The sequence below is a fragment of the Notechis scutatus genome, chromosome Z (assembly GCF_049901735.1).
Source record: "Notechis scutatus isolate UNSWTSFEM ecotype Mainland chromosome Z, rNotScu1.2, whole genome shotgun sequence".
In the NCBI taxonomy this organism is placed as follows: Eukaryota; Metazoa; Chordata; class Lepidosauria; order Squamata; family Elapidae; genus Notechis; species Notechis scutatus.
Genome location: NC_142025.1, coordinates 59,337,731 through 59,354,876, shown reverse-complemented (window position 1 = coordinate 59,354,876; position 17,146 = coordinate 59,337,731). Strand labels below are relative to the sequence as shown.

At 44.6% G+C, this 17,146-nt stretch overlaps 1 protein-coding gene and 1 long non-coding RNA gene across 9 annotated transcripts in view; one reads left to right on the top strand and one right to left on the bottom strand.

Moving 5' to 3' along the window:
* LOC148128889 (uncharacterized) overlaps positions 1-17,146 on the top strand; it is a 264,294-nt gene that overhangs the window by 130,586 nt on the left and 116,562 nt on the right. The window lies entirely within an intron of this gene.
* CTNNB1 (catenin beta 1) overlaps positions 1-17,146 on the bottom strand; it is a 49,217-nt gene that overhangs the window by 23,093 nt on the left and 8,978 nt on the right. For 7 of the 8 annotated variants that reach the window (XM_087947782.1, XM_087947785.1, XM_087947784.1 and 4 more), the window contains exon 2: positions 11,310-11,367. In XM_087947782.1, coding sequence (XP_087803908.1) covers positions 11,310-11,322 — 13 coding nt within the window. In that variant the 5' untranslated portion in view covers positions 11,323-11,367. Of the gene's footprint in view, positions 1-4,835; positions 5,496-11,309; positions 11,368-17,146 lie in introns of all 8 variants that reach the window. The other variant, XM_087947781.1, reaches the window with a different exon arrangement.

Below are 17,146 nucleotides of genomic sequence, written 5' to 3'. Positions count from 1 at the left end.
CTGTCTCTGTTGAACGAAAGGGATACCTACGAGAATAGAGGGAAGTCCTTCTATCTGCTCTCCTGGTGAAGGTTTAAAAGACCTTGCACTTTTCCTTATTTCTACCAGAAATGGATTTAAGGCATCTCCGAAAAGAGAAGTACCTGAATATGGAGCGGAGGCAAGCCTCCATTTTGTTCTGGCATCCGCCTGCCACTGCCTGAATCATAGCAGGCAGTGAGAGGTTGGAGGCCAGTGCCCTGGAAGAAAAACAGGCTGCATGCAAGGAAGAATCCGCTTCAAATTTGGTGCACTTTATTAATGTCCTGATGCATCCAAATTTCCTCTGAGGGAACTCTGGCCTGTAATTGTTGAAGCTAAAGAAGAGACATTCTGGGTAAAGAAAGAAGTGGCCACTGCTGCTTTTACAGCCCATGCATTGGCCTAGTGCGTCCTGCAGAAGTTTACTTCTACCTTCTATCCTCTATCTATGTCTCCAGATAAAGCGGCGGGAGAGATCAAGGCCAATCGCTCATCTAATGAGAGCAACTGAAGCGCCTCTGCAAGAAAGGGAGCCACATTTAAAAATTTCTTATCATTACCTCCCAGGGTGGGAAAGGTGCCTGGTTGTAACCAGTCTTTGGACCATGTCTAGGAACAGCTTGAGGCAAGGTATGTCTTGTTGCATAGAAGTGGGCTCAGAGAACACTTTACTGTTGGAGCCCCGGTTGTCAGGTGGCACTGCTGGAGAAGGTTCTGTGCCTATCTGGGCAGTGGGTCTGGCCTTACGTAATAAGGATTTAAAGGATTTAAAGACTCAGGGACCAGGTCTTCATCTTCTGAGAACCCCTGTTCTCTTTGCTCTTCCTCCTCTAACACAGATGTCCTGCTCCTAACAGAGCGGACAGGAGACTCTTCTCTTTGGTGTCCAAGAGCCTCCACAGGGACCTGGTATTGCATGGTCTGTAATGGATGCTTAGATCCCAAGGAGGGGGGATGGCTCCTCTCTTGTAGGGTAGAGGCCACCCCATGGGAAATGGCCTGGGCTCTAAGGGCCTTAATCTCCTCAGATAAACCAGGTCCGATTGGGTCAGTTGGGTGAAGTCCCACTGCAGTAAAGGTGGCCTCTGGAACTCTATTTCTCTCCCTTATCTGTGATTTTGCAGAATCAGGGGCCAAACACGGGAAGGGAAAAGATTCAGTTTGAATTTCCCCTGCTGAGGGTGAATAAACCTGCTCGCTATCCCCCTCTGGTGACGAAGCTCATTGCATTGCAGGCAGGGTTTGCAGCAATGGCTGAGGGCGGAAAATGCAAGCCTCTGGTTGGGGGGAGGGGAAATACCTCTCCTGCACAGCTTGCTTCTCAGCTCTGGAAAACTGTTTTTCAAGGGCTTCTTGTCTTCTGTTTGAATCCCTTTCTTCTGCCCTGGTAGGTTTTCTGGAGTAGATGGCTTTTGCCCTAATTTTGTCTGCTGCATCTTTGCTTGCATATCTAGCCTTCTTGGAGAATTTCTTAGCATGCTTGGGCTCCACACTATCTACTGAGCGATCATCCATCATGTAGCTTGAGCCCTGAGACTGCACTGGGAAGAGAGGCTAATGGCTCAATCCTCCTTAATCCTCCAATTAGAAACAGTCCTTGTCCCAGGTCTTCTCCCCTGGGTTGTGGCAGTGGCGGCAAGACCAGTCTCCTGGGATAGCCAGCACAACTTGCCACACAGTCACTTCCAAAATGGCGGCCCCTAGCCCCGATGATCAGCTGTGGGGCAGTAAAGTGAAAACAGCCCTAGCAGAGTTACCTGGCAAGCATGGGCGTGCAGGATTTTGCAGCTGTGGCTCTTCAGCGCACCCCCTAAGGAATGGAAATTAATGAAAAGGACAGGCCGAATGGTAAGGCTCTGTACTGGAAGTGCTGCCTGCATAGCAAAATTTGAGATAACTTCAATGGAATAGAAGGATAGGGACATAGAGGTAAGTCTCCATCAGGCCTCTGGACGTCAGGAAGTCGCCCTGTCTGATGCCTTCCAAGCTGGACTGTAATGACTGCATCTTGAACCGTTTGTAGGTCAAGTGGATGTTTAATTTCTTGAAGTCCAGAACTCCACCCCCCGCAAGGTCTTCAGAACTATGAACAGAATGGAATAGAATCTGTGCTCCCATTGGTCCTCTAGACCGACCTGATGGTGTGAATATCCAACAGATGTTGGATTGCCGTGTCCATGAGGCCTCTCCTGATATTGTTTTTGGAGACAGGGCAATGGATGAATTGCCTTGGGGGTGGGGAGAGGAATTGGCCTAGCCTCACCATGTTTAGGACCCAATTATCTGTCGTGATGTTCTCCCATTGGTTTGCAAATAGGGCCAGATGCCCAATGGGGGGATTGGCCTGGCAGTCATCTGAAGCGGTGAAAGGGGCTACCTCCTAACCCACAAAATGGCCACTTGGCCTGGAATTGCTGTTTGGATGTTTCCCTAAACCCCAATCTCTCTGGTTGGTTATCAGGTCTCTGTGAGTAGGGATGCTAAAATTGAGCGTGGTCAAAGCCGGCGTCTGTTGGCCGAAAGGACTGCCTACGAACATATGGCAAGGGGCGACGATCCGCACACCTGGGTATAGAGGTCAAGACCTTCTGTTTGTCCTTGTTTTCAACAAGAAAGGGGTCTAGGGCCTCCCCAAATAGTGTAGTCCTATAGGGAGCAGAGCCTCCACTTAGTCCTTGTGTCCATCTGCCATTGGCGAAACCATAGCAAGTGGCGGGACATTTTTGTGGAAGTGAGGGTCCTGGAGAAAAATGAGCAGCATGCAAGGAAGCATCAACCAAAAAATCAGCTGCTGTCACCATCTTGTTGATATCTTGGTGAAGCTGAATTTCCTCAGGTGCCACTCTTGCTTGCAGCTGGTGAAGCCAGACCAAGGAGGGCCTAATAAAGAAGGAAGCGGCTGTCGCTGCTTTGACCGCCCAAGTGGCCACCTGATGGGTCCTGCAGAAGTTCAGTTTCGCTTTCCTGTCCTCTGCTTCAGGGTCTCTGTTATGTCTCCAGACAGAGTGGTGGGAAAGGTCAAGGCTGCCAGTGGTTCATCCACTGTAGGCATATTGAAGAAACTTTTGTCATTTCCACCAGGAGTGGGAAATGACCCTGGGTAGCCCATTGTCTCTGAACTACGTTCAGAAATAGTTTAGGACAAGTGATGTCCTCTTGTGTTATGATAGGTTCAGAGAAAACGAGGTTATTTGGGCCTTGTGCAGCAGGAACTTGAAAAGAGCTGAACAGAAAAGGCCAGTAAAGGGCGGAGGATCTGGAATGAGGTCTTCATCTTCCAATAGGGCTTGATCCCTCTGTTCTTCATCCTCCAAGGCTGAAGCCGTACTTCTCAGGGAATGGCCTGGAGATGAAGATCCCTGGAACCTAAGGGCCTCTGTTGGGAGATGATATTTCTGGTTAAAATGGCAGGGTAGTTCGGATGCTAATGAAGCTGATTGGCTTTTTCCCCCCCAATCCTGTAGCAATACCATGTGATATTGCTTCTGAAATGAGTAATTTAATTTCCTCAGATAACTCAGATTCCTGTCTTTCCCCTGGGCGGAGCCCCCCTGCAGTGGGAGTGAATGTGGCCTCTGGGGCCTGAAATTTGCCTTTAGACAGTTGCTAGGCAGAAGGGAAAAATTTCTCCTTCATGTCTCCCGTTGCAATAGGCAATTGAAGAAATTGCTCTCTATTGCCCTCTGGTGACCATGCCATTGGAACTGGAGTGCTTGAAAGAAGCAATGGCTGCTGCTGCATAGGGCAACAAATGACAGGATCTGTCTGAGGCGAATTTGAAAGCCTGCCCCGCTCTGCTTGTTTGTCAGCTCTGGAGATTTGTTTCTCCAGCGCCTTTTGGCACTTTCTGGCATCCTTCTCTTCGGCTTTAGAAGCCTTCTTGGGATAGAGAGCTTTTGCCCTTATTTTATCGGCTGCTCCCTTTACTAGCCAATTTAACCTTCTTGGAGCTTTATTCTGGGGCTTTGAGTGGCATAGGGGAATGTGGTTGTTCCACGCAGTCTGCTGTCCCTGTGCAATCCGCCATGACAGCTCTGGCCCCTGTGACAGGCAGCTCGCTGTGCAAGGGTAACTGCTGCAAAAGTTTAAGCTGACTCTCAGTATGAGCCTGTCTGGAAATGATCCTGGCAATGGCTCCAATCTGTTACACAAGGCCATGGATCAAGTAGGGGTTTGAAGTGGTGGCAGCTGTTCCAGAAGGACTGGGTGAGCCAGTGCACACATGAGCGTCTGTAAAGAACATGCTTTTTCTCCTGTTGGAAATTAATTGGGGTGGTGGCCACGCCAGCCGAGACTGGGTGAGCAAGGACACTCCCATGCATCTAGAAGATGCTCACAAGCACGGACGGCATCTCCGGAGTTACCCAGGTGAGTCAGCCAAAGTTGCCTTAACTGCTTTCCCAGTTGTGACGGTTGCCAAAGAGCTAGGGAAAGCCAACCAGTGAAAATTGCGGCAAAGCTGGAAGCCAAACAGCGCAGTGGCTGACCACCACTTTGATCACTGTCTTGCAATGATCAAGCCTGTTGATTACAGAATCCAAGATTTCTCCTCAGAGCTTGACCCAATCTTGCAATGTCTCTCTTGGGCCAAGACTGAGTTGAAACTGGGGACTAAGATGACAGAGAAGCGTGACAAAAACATGAGGACTCAGTCTCTGAGCAGAAAGTACGTGTCAAACCCATACTTGGATTCTCCAATCGGCACACTGGAGAATATGTGACTTCCTTTTGGGATATAACAGATACATTGCATTGAGATATTTATGGTGATGGCCAAGAAAAAAAATTAAGTGAGAAAGTAGGCATTGGCTTACCTGAACAGTTTCTCAGCATGCCTTGGGATAATCCACACATATGGGTTGAATCTTCCTTTCTGCCCAGAGTCATCAATCTTTACCATGCCTCTTCCTGTTGGGACAGGAAGCCTCCTAGCCACAGTCACGATGAAGGCACAGCCACTTGATGATCTTCCTGTGGTGTTGGCTTTGCCTCCCACCTGGACACTGGACCAGACAGTTGCCAGGGTGTGAGTGGATTATCCCAAGGCATGCTGAGAAATTGCATGCAGGTAATCCAACACCTATTCTCCAGCATGCCTTTGGGATAATCCCCACACATATGGGACATAGTAAAGCTGGCAGTCCCTATGGGCAGGAAGGAATTTGGTCCTGTGTACTCCCGTCTGTATGCACTCGCTGTAGCACTCTTCTGCCGAAGGTTGCCTCTCCTGAGGCGTATGTGTCCAGTCTGTAGTGCTTTATGAATGGAGATGGGGAGGACCATGTAGCTGCCCTGTATATGTCCTCAAGTGAGGCTTGCGTTGTCCAGGCAGCTATGGTAGCTGCACTTCTGATCGAGTGAGCTGTTACCCATTTGGGTGTTGGAAGGGCCTGGATCTTGTAGGCCTTGGCTATACAAGCCCTGATCCAGCAGCCTATAGTTGAAGAAGAGACTTTAGTTCCCATTGAAGATGGCTGAAATGAGATGAACAGGGCTTCAGTTTTACAAAATGTTGATGTACGTTTGATGTACCTATGAAGAGCCTTCAGAACATCCAATTTGTGCCATCTGTGCTCTCTGTCGTGTGAAGGGGTAGGGCAAAAGTCGGGAAGAACGACTTCCTGAGCCCTGTGGAGTTTACCTTTGGGATGAAGGAAGGGTCAAGGCGCAGGACAACCCTGTTGTCGTGGAAGGTGCAGAGGCCTTCCCTGGTGGAAAGAGCTGCCAATTCTGATATGCGCCAGGCCGATGTAATGGCCACTAAGATGACGATTTTTGAGTGTTGGAAAGTGTAGGCTTACCGATTGAAGAGATTCAAACGGTTCCTGAGTGAGGGCTTTTAACAGGTTCCAAGAAGGGTATCTGTGGACTGTTGGCGGTCTAAGATTGACAGCTCCTTTGAGGAAGGAGCAGACGACCAGATGATGAGCTAAGGAATTCCTCTTCCTGTAGTGCAACACAGTGGATAGGGCTACTACGTGCCTGAGTAGCGTACTGGGGAGAGCCCTTTGCTGAGTTCTGTTTGTACAAACTCCAGGATCTGTGGCACGGAGGCCACAGTTGGGTCCATGCCCTTCTTGGTACACCATTGATGGAACGCTTTCCAGATAGTGTCGTATATTCTATTTGTGGAAGGCCTTCTGGAGGCTTGTACTGTTTTGATGACCTTTCTTGAAAAGTTATATCTCCTCAGGATACTCAGGAGATATCCTGTCCTGAGGGATCCTCCAAAGGCGGAACACTGACAGACTCACTAGATCCGCATACCACGACCATCTGGGCCAGTGGGGAGTGATGAGGATTTCTGCCTGTTCTAGAAGCACTTTCCTTATCACTCCTGGCATGAAGGGTAGAGGAGGAAAGGCGTAAAGGAGACCCTTGGACCAGCAGTTGCGAAGGGCGTTTACCCCTTCTGCACCCAGCGATGGGAATCTGGAGTAGAATCAAGGAAGTTGGGTGTTCGTTGGAGTGGCAATGAGGTCAAGGACTGGTCTCCCAAATCTCTAGATATGTTCCCCAGGTGGTGCTTTCCCAGCTTCTGGGAAAATTAATCCTGAGCATAGCACAAGGAACAGATCTGGATGGAGACACCACTTGGAGTTGTCCACCCTGGTCCTGCTTAGATAATCCGACTGGCCATTCGCTATCCCTGATATGTGCTCTGCCTTGAGTGACAATAGGTGAGCCTCCGCCCAGATTCCCAGTTGCTATGTTTTGGACATGAGGGATCTGGAGTGGGTCACTCCCTGGCAATTGACGTGTGCTTTGGCCGCCACGTTGTCCGTTGGCCGGTCACTGTGCTTTAGAAGTGTTTGAGATCAAGGGGAATGGCTCTCAGTTCTAACCAGTTCATGTTGTGTTGAAGGTCCACTGTGGACCATTGACCCTGCACAAGCTGGGACTGTAGATGGGCCCTCCATCCCAAGACTCACATTGGACTGGGTTCTTTGAATAGAGACCCCTTGGTGATCGCTAGGGATACCCACCACCTGTGGGAACTGAGGACATCCGACCAGGGTTGGACCCTGACATTGGAGGTGCTGGTGCCTGCTCTCTGAAACGGTAGGAGGAACATTGGAAAGATCTGGCGTGCAATTGGGCCCATGGAACTATGGCTATGCGCAAGATTAATTTTCCCAGAAGCTGGGAAAGCACCGCCTGTGGAGCCGTTCACTCGGCTGTGTCCTGGGTGATCAAGGACCTGATGCTGTCCTGACGTTCCTGGGACAAATATATCTTGCATAGATTTGTGTCTATCACTGCACCCAGATGGAGGCGGGTGGAGGGCGTTAACTGGCTTTTTTGGAAATTGATTGAAAAACCGTGGTCCTGTAGGACATGGATTATGTAAGTCAGGTCTGATTTGGCTTGTTGGCTGGAACTGGACTGGATAAGGATGCCATCCAGATAGCACTGCACTTGCACTGGGATTGTTCTGAGGTGCGCGGCCAGTGCTGCCAGCACTTTTGTGAAGTTCCTGGGGGCTGATGACAGTCTGAATGGGAGGGCCTTGTATTAATAATGCCCCCCTGCATAATAGAACCTGAGAAACCTCCGACAGGAGGCATAGATGGGAATGTGGAGGTAAACCTCCGTCAGATCGATGGATGTTAGCAGATCACCCCCGATGCCTTTCAAGATTGACCGCAGAGACTGCATTTTGAATCTCTTATATTCTAAATAAGCATTGAGCTTTTTGAGATCAAAGATCACTCTCCACTCCCCGAGCACTTGGGTACTACAAATAGAATGGAGTAAAACCTGTGTCCCCTCTGGTCCTCCAGTACTGGCTTGATGGCCTCAATGTCCAGCAAATAGTGGACCGCTGTGTCTATGAGCTTTTTCCTTACGTGGTTCTTGGAGGTTGGGCAATGGGTAAAGGTCCTCGGAGAAGTGGACAGAAAATCCAGGGTGAGACTGAATTGCACTGTTTTCAGGACTCAGGAATCGGAAGTGATGGTCTCCCATAGCTCTGCAAATAGGGCCAGTTGGCCGCCAATGGGAGGAAGGGTCCAGGAGTTATTTGGATCGATGGTAGAGACGATCTCCCGTGCCATGAAAGGGCCGTTTAGATTGAAACTGTTGTTTGTTTCTGTCTCTAAATCCCGATCTATCTGTGGGTCTACCAGATCTGGGCTGGTAAGACCTTTGGAATTGAGGAAATTCCTGGCCTGAGTCTGAGGAACGAAATGGCTATCTATGGGCGTAAAGGAGAAACCCTCCTGGTAAGCGAGGAGAACACCTTTCTCTTGTCCTTATTCTTGACTACAAAGGGATTTAAGGCCTCTCCAAATAGGTAAGAACCCATATAAGGAGCAGAGGCCACCTTCCATTTGGTTCTAGTATTTGCTTGCCACTATTGTAGCCACAGAAGATGATGAGGGCCCTGGAGGAGAATCAGGCTGCATGCAGGGAGGAGTCAGCTGCAAATTTGGTGGCCACCACTAATTTGTTGACGTCCTGATGCATTCTGATTTCCTCAGGGGAAATCCTAGCCTGTAATGGACAGAGCCAGAGGAGGACGTCCTAGTGAAGATGGTCGCAGGTGCTTTAACCACCCAGGCGTTGGCCTGGTGTATCTTGCAGAAATTTTGTTCCGCCTTTTTGTCCTCTGTTATGTCACCTGATATTGCAGAGGGAGACCAAAGATGCCAAAGGTTCGTCCCAAAGGGGAAGTTAAAGTGACTCGAAGAGGAGCCATATTGGAAAAAAAATATTACTCCTCGGAATGGGGAAGGATCCTGGCTGTCCCCATTGCCTCTGAACTATGTCCAAAAATAACTTGGGACAAGGAATCTCCTGTTGGAGAACTGTAGGTTCAGAAAAAACCCTGCTGTTAGGCCCCCGGGTTTCTGCTAAGGCAGTTGGTATAGTGGGAGGAGGATCAATTTGGGCAGTGGTCCTAGCCTTGTGGAGGGATTTAAACAGCCCCGGGCTAAACAGACCTGTAAAGGGGTGTGTGGATCAGGTGATAGAACCTCCTCCTCCATCCCAGATGCCCTGCTTCTCATGGAGAGGCCTCTCTCTGGTGCCTGGAGGAACCCATGGAGGCCTGATATTGCAATGATTGTGATGGCTGAGAATCAGATCTGGGGGAAGAATGGCTCCTCCCCCTCAGAGGCTACCCCATGAGAAAGGGTGAGCCTGAGCAATAAGAGCCTTAAGATCCTCTGATAATTCTGGAGCCACTCTTTCTGCTGAGTGCATCCCCACTACAGTTGGAGTAAAGGTGGCCTCTGATCCTCCTGTCTCTGGTCTGCAAATCTGCAGGACGAGAAAGCATGCAATCAAAAGGAAACCTCTGAGTTTGGATTTCCTCAGCAGGAGGGATAAATTCCTGCTCCCTATATCCCTCTGGTGACCAAGCCCCAGAAACTGCAGGCAAGCCCTAATGGCTGCTGAGGGAAAGGACTAACAGGCCTTGGCTGTGGGGGAGGGGGGATACCTCTCCTGGTCAGCTTGCTTCTGAGCTCTGGAGAACTGCTTTTCCAATGGTCTTTGCTTCCTTTCTTCTGCTCTTGTGGGCTTTCTGGAATAAAGCGCCTTTGCTTTGATCTTGTTAGCAGCCTCTTTGCTTGCAGATCTGGTCTTCCTGGGACCCTGCTTGGATCTTTTAGCACTTGTGGACTCCATGCTGCCTTGGTCAGCCATGCTGCTTTTGCCCCAATTGTTGGAAGGAGAGTTCTCTTGATCCTCCACTCCTGCTGCTCCAAAGGGAATTCAAGGCCTGGAAGCCTTCCCTGGGCTGTGACAGTGGCGGCCCTACCAGTCTCCTGCACAACTTACCACGTGGCCATGCAAGCTCCAGGGGTGGAAGATCCGCTCTCACAAGGTTTGACTCGCATCATTCTCACAGCGGCAGCCCACATTCAGCCAAAGCACGCAGACTGGTGGGCAACAGAGGGAAGGAGCGGCAGGCAAGGGGTGATGTGAGAGGCATAGCATTATGTTCCCTGGTCACCTCCACCACCACCCCTGCCCCTAGCAGGAAAGGCCCAACAGCTGCGGAGAATCCTGGAAGGACCCAAGTGGCAACAGGTCAGCTCTGGCTTGCCTTCCTCTTGGCCACCAGCAAACCAGGCAAGTGACGTGTGGAGGGGAAGCTGAATTGCGCTCTGCGAGGGGCCCACCTCCAGCACTCCTCTGCCACCGCCCTTGCCTCTTAGCGCCCCCTAAGTCATCCCACCGCCCTCCCTAGAGGCAGTACTACCCACTTTGGGAACCACTGCTTTAGGGGCTTTTTGCAAACCTTTGGGAGAATCCACACTTTAAACTGCTGCTTTCTGCTGAAATTATTGGAGCCAACCTTTGCCACGTCTGTATAGGGCCAAGACTGAGTCCTGACTGGGGCTAGGGTGCTTCCTGCCCCCACAAGAAGAGGCATGGCAAAGATTGATGACTCAATCTCTGGGCAGAAAGGCACATTCAATCAATATGTGTGGATTATCCCAAAGGCATGCTTGAGAATGGGGTAGGTGGACTAATGGGATACAGTGTGCCGTGTACTGTGCTTTGCCCTATCCAGATTTCATTTTATCTGAAGAACGAAGGTTCTAGATTTCAGTGCTACTGAAGCACGGCTGATCTGAAATAATGTGGCATAATATGCAGAACACTGTGATATGTTTCACATCCAAAACAACCGTTTCCCATTAAATGTGCATACCTACATTTCATTAACAAAGTTTGTAAATGAGTTACTTTAAAATTCCACTTAAGGTTAAGTGACTGATCATCTCTACAAAGTATTTGATATTTGTTCTGTTCATCATTAAACGTCAAATTAAGGTAAGCTAAAAGTAGCAGAATTTTGTATGTAATTTCATATATAAATTCAATTTCTTACTACCGTTTCTCCAACAATACGGCCTCCCCCAATAGGAAGTCCCAGCATGTTTTATAGGCATGAAATGAAATTAAGCTCCTCCCCCCAAATTAAGGCCTATATTAAAACATGTGAAATGGGGGGAATGGTGGTGGTGGGGCTTGCCATTAGGAAGTACTTTTGTTGCACACCCGGATATGGTGCTGCCTGCGTTGACCCCGATACGAAGTGCCCCACCAACGCTGAGGTCAACATCCAAGCTGTCGCCGCCTGCCCGAAGATGCAAGGGGTGGGAATTAAGTCACCCCCGAAAAGACGGACTAGCCATTTTTTCGGGGCTCAAAAAAAAAATAAGACCCGGCCTTATTATATGAGAAACACAGTATTAAGAACTCAAAATTGGTGATTACACCCAAGTGATCACAATTTATTTAATTTCCATATGGATTATACTAATCCATACCTTGAGTTGCCATCTTTTTAATATATTCCCAGAATTGTGGCCTGTTCCACTTCAGACCCTAAATCAGAAAGACAGAAATATAATTAACAGTTTTAAGTTTCAGATTATAAAATTAATCTGATATTATAATAAAATTATAATATAAAAGTAAATATTTACTGAAAAAGCAGCATAATTTAGAGAGTTCTAAATCTTTTTGAGCCAAAGACCCTTTAAGAATCTGGTGAAAACTGATTCATTAAGGAAAAAAGTAATAAATACATAAAAAAATATAATTGTTCTGAAGAAAAAACTGCGCCCAAATAGTTTTCAAAATATTAAAAATTAATGCAAATTATTTTAGCTAGATATTGAAGTTAATTATTATTTTTAGAATCTAGAAACAATAATTTTGTTGCGTATATTCATTATTGAATTAAAGCCTAAATTCCGTTAAACTTTAGTAAAAAAAAAAGAAATAATTTCTTTTCCTATCCAAGTTGTCAACTCTACAGAAATCTATGGACCTCTTATTTAAAAACTCTGAATTAAGAGGCTGACATATATACAAAGCTACTAAGTAGGACAAAATTAGCATCCATTTGGGGAATTGCCACTTTATAGAGATTTTATTTAAAGTAGTGGAACCTGGCTGAGTGTTGTATTTAAACTGTTCCAAAGAAAACCAAGTCCAAATACAGTACATCATGGAACAGCTTACTGCTCAAAAGAAATAAGGACTTGAAAAGGTAGAAAAGATTGGTATAGGAAACTCAGTTATATTCACATTCTGCACAAAAAAGCATATATTTCTAATGTGCCTTTGAAATATTTTATATATCAAAATAATTTTCCTGGTGTCAAGATTTTTGAAAGCTAAACTTTTCCCCATGCTCTAGGAGTATTTGGGGGAGCATTACTGACATTGTAGTAATTATGTAATATCTTTTCAATCAGTGCCATGCTCAAGTTCTTCACAAGCCATGTTAAGAATTCATTCTTAGCTTGTGAATAACCCAAGCATAACACTGAATAACTTTAGAATGAATAACTTTATCATGGACCTTTTAATTGTTTTCCAATCCAGGTCATGTAGAAGATTATGTATACTGGTCTACAAAATAAAATCAAGCAAGTTTAAACATCAAGCAAGGTGACACTTAAAGTCAATATACATTTAACAGCAAAGCACAGCAATATAAAAACTTTATCTGCGACAAAAACTAGCACCAGCTGTAGTCTTTACAAAATAGTTATTAGGCATAGAAATACATTTTTAGGAGCTCCCTAAAATGTAATAAAAAGTGGTATATAAATTTAATAAATAAAAATTATGGATGGATGGATGGAAGGAAGGAGGAGGTTAAATTAAGGTTATAGATAATCCATGACTTACGACTCATTATTTTACAACTATTTTAGAAGAAAAGAATCTCTGGCCATTGTAATTGGTCATGCTGCCACCCTGGTTGTGTGACCACATTTTTATGACCAGTTGCCAAGTATTCTGCAATCATGTGATTATCATTTGCAATTTAGTTTCTCTGTTGTCTTTCCCAGTCAATAAGAGAAGAAAACACTAGTCTCCTGAAAGATTCAGAAAGATGGCAGCATTCAGAAAGATGGTGTATTAGCATTTGGGAAAGGGAAAGCGGTTGCAAACAACATTCTTCTGAGCTTTCCAGAACAATGGCATTTATTAGTCTTTTCATCAAGTAATGCAATTTGGAGAAGAAGCCTCCCAAACCATTATGAGAATGGGGCAGGATGTAGCAGGCAAACCTGATAGTCAGCAGCTGAATAACAGTGCAAAAGTTAAGTGGACCCAGGCAAGACAGGGTGGGGAGAAGGCCCAGATATTCCAGTGTGGCAAGATGTTTGGGCTTTCTCCCTACCCCACCACACGAGAAGCCTCCCCCCACTACTCCACTTAACAACTTGCAGTGACTTAACAACCAAACTGGGAAAACTGGGGGAAGCTGTTGAGCCAAAAAGTCACATGGCATTTCATTTAATGACTACTGTGCAACAATTGAGATTGGGGGCTCAATTTTAATGGAGCACTACCAGAGGTGGTATTCAACCGATTCTGATGGACCAGTAGTGGAAATTTTGACCAGTTCGGAGAACCGGCAAATACCACCTCTGCTTTCCCCCACTCCGCCCCTTCCACAAATCTCCATGCATACCGTTTTGGCTCCCAGGAGGCTGCAGAGTGGCTGGGGCACCCAATCGATCTATTCACTGCGTCCCAGCCTCTGAGTCTCAGCTGATGGTCAGTCTATTGCTGCCTCCCAGCCTATTGGCTGGGTCTTCTTTTGTTCCTTTGCACAGGAGAACAGAGCTGGAAAGCAGGTTAGTGGGGCAGGGAATGGGGATTTTGCAGTAACCTTCCACAGGAGTGGGTTAGTGGGGTGGGGATTTTGCAGTATCCTTCCCCCAGGAGTAGGGAGGGAATGGGGATTTTGCAGTAACCTTCCCCTGCCACGCCCCCCAAGCCATGCTCACAGAACCGGTAGTAAAAAAAATATTTTGAATCCCACTACTGAGCACTACCTGTAGTCAGTTTTTGACTCCTGACAACTGCCTGGAAAAATACCTACAGTTTTCTTGGAAAGACTTTCAGAGGTGCTTTGCCTGCCCCCTTCCAAAAGTGGAGGGAGGAAGAGGCCCAAGATCAGCCAGGTGGTTCTGTGCTTAAAGGAAGACTAAAATTTATGGTCTCCCAGTTTCTAAAATTCCTGGTTTCTAGCACAGTGCCTTAACCACTACATCAAAATGGGTCAATTTGATTTGTGGAATATTTTGAGTACATTTTATGTTTCCTATCTCACTTCCAATTATGTTGGCAAGGTATTAGTTTCTTCCCTCCCTCCCACACACACAGCTTTCAAATATTCACACTTGCATCAAGTGAAAACTTCTACATGGAACCTTCTAACAAGAAAATCCTGTAACTGAACCTGTTCACTAATTTGTTAACCAGTCAATCCAGATTTTCAACATAAGAACCTCATCAGCCATATCTGACTTTTGACCTATCCTAAACGAAGCTTTAATTTACAACTTTGAATATTACAAATCTAAACTTTTGACAAAAAAATTGAAAAAAGTAGGAACTAGTTTGCCTAGTGTTCTTCAATACAAGATGAGTACTTAAAATACTCTTCTTTATTCAATAACTGTTCCTGGGCTGTACTCCAGACATCTTACTGCTTTTCTTCAGTAAATTATCAGCAGCACTCTGAAGAAAGTTAAATAATTTTATGTTTAATTTAGTCAGTCAGGCAAAATCACCATTTGTCATACTTTTTACAAAAAAACTGTTAAAGGCAAGAAAAAGTTTTTTAACTAAATAAACTATAATTGGATATCTCTCAATAACATATCAATGATATCATATAAAACTTGTAAGTTTTTATGATGTACAAAGTTCTTACTGAAATGCTTGTACCTTATCTTGCATATTTCTTTTATTTTTAGTGATATATGTATTATTTTAATTTTGGATTGTAAGCTGCCCAATTTAAGATGGGCAGCTATATAAATGCAATTACCACCATATAATTTCACTTTAAATCACAAATGTTTTAAGATTAAATTATCACTATTTACAAGGTACTGCTTAAGTTCTTCAATCATACCATGTCATAATATTTTTACTTTAGTTTGTCATGATTTACAAACCCTGATGTTTGTAAATCATGATACATGGCTTTGTGAGATATATGAGCTAAAGTCTTGGAAACTGTTAAGTGTCATTTGGATTTTTTATTCAATACACCTATAAGCAAATTTTCTCAGAGTAATCATGTACTCTCCACATAAATCATAATTTTCTCCTATGACCCAAGCAGACATTGTAATAACCCTTTTAGTTTCTAACTGCAGACATAATTATAAAAAGCATTCACCACACATATCTGTGGCACTCTAAGCACCATGCAAACTAGTTGAGCAAGTGCCAGAGGCAACTAATGGATTACATCATCAAACTCTATTTTGTTTAATTCTCCACCCATGTAAACATTAGTAACTATGCCTTTTTTTACTCCCTTTCTTCACATTTTCATTTAAGATTTTTTTTTAGTTTTTCTATTTTAATACTTCAAATGGACATTCGTTAGCACTGTATTGTTTAAGGGAAGACTAACAAAAATGAAACATTTCATTGGCAGAGAAAGCTGTTCCTTATCAGTTACAAGCACATTAAAAGATATAAAGAAATCTACTACTTTAGCCACAAATGCATTTTTAATTTATATCCTGCCTTTTATATAGCAGTTCAAGGCTTTTCCACAATATAATTGTCGTGAAGTAATTAGGCTAGACTAGCAGTTTAAATAACAGCCTAGAAATATAGTAAGGCCCTTCCGATCCACTCTAAGATTGCTATTTCACCTCCCTCTTAAACTGAGATTAGAAGCTACTAACAATGATTATTTCCAGGTTAAACATCTAACTAGTAAGTTCAGACACAGTGGGTATTATATGACTTGAAAGGGACAACTGTTAGCCCAAACCAGTTTGTACAAGCTTTGCTGATTGAATCTCTGCATGCTGCCTTTTGCAAGCCATTTAAAATGTTTATGTGGCAGCTAGTCATCTCAAAAAAATAAATATTTCTAGCAATCAAGTCTGCTATTTCAAAAGGAGTGGAAATAAATATGATGGAGAGGAACGGGACAAGTAATAAGAACTCCTGATGTTAAAATTCTTTGCATTGGTGAAATCTACAATGCTTTAAAGTTGCAAAGATTGGATAGTTGCCCCCCCCCTCATCAAAAGCTGACCAAAGAAATGCATCAATTCATTTTATGCAAGATGGGATAGCCTTGATCTTTTCTTTCTTTCATCATGGGGGAAGGGAGAAAGTTGATTGGCTGTTGCTCAGCTGTCCCATGTGAGAAACATGGTTGCCATGCCTGTAACCTCTCATTTTTCATGCACTTTCCTGCACCTACCACTGTTCTTTCTTTCTTATATTAGGTGTATGCATTAAGCAGACACCCATTCCCCCAAACCCATCAAAAACTGTGTACAGAAAATTTCTACAATCGTCCAATGTCGTCTCTGCTTGTTATCTTGACCATCGAAGTGCTTTTAAATCAGATTAGACAAAGGAAGGAGATAATTGGACTGAAGAGCAAAAAAGAATATAAAGTACAGGCATTTGGGGACAACTTAAGTGTTTTTTGTGGAAGATCCAATAGAGTCAGGGACCTATCTAATCCAAGAATTAGAAGAATATGGGGCGGTAGAAGGACTAAAAATTAATAAAGATAAAAGTAATAACCAAAAACTTGATAGAACGTCAAAAAAAAAAAAAACCAATTGGAAAGGAAATTGGGACTACAAAATGTCAAAAAACTTAAGTATCTAGGAATTTGGTTAACAGGAAGATGCTCTTCCATAAGAGGATAATTATATGAAATTACTTTCACAGATAAAGATAGATCTAGCCAATTGGGGAAAATTACAACTATCACTATTAGGCTGAATAGCAGCCATAAAAATGAACATACTACCGAAACTATTATACTATTTTCAAACAATACCTATAAAATTGGATAAGAATTTTTTTCAGGAATTAGATAGGACAAGTAATGAAATTTATATGGATGGGGAAAAATACACGAATAAAATTGAAAACGTTACAAGATAGTAGAACCAGTAGAACCTTGGACTCCCAAAATGGGAAACATACTATCAAGCAGCAATTTTACTACGGGTTAAGGAGTGGATAAACTTAAAAAATACAAGAATTTTGGCGATAGAAGGTCATGACCTCCAAGTTGGGTAGCATGCCTTTCTATGGGATAAAAAGAATAAGATCCACTCCTATTTCCATAGACATT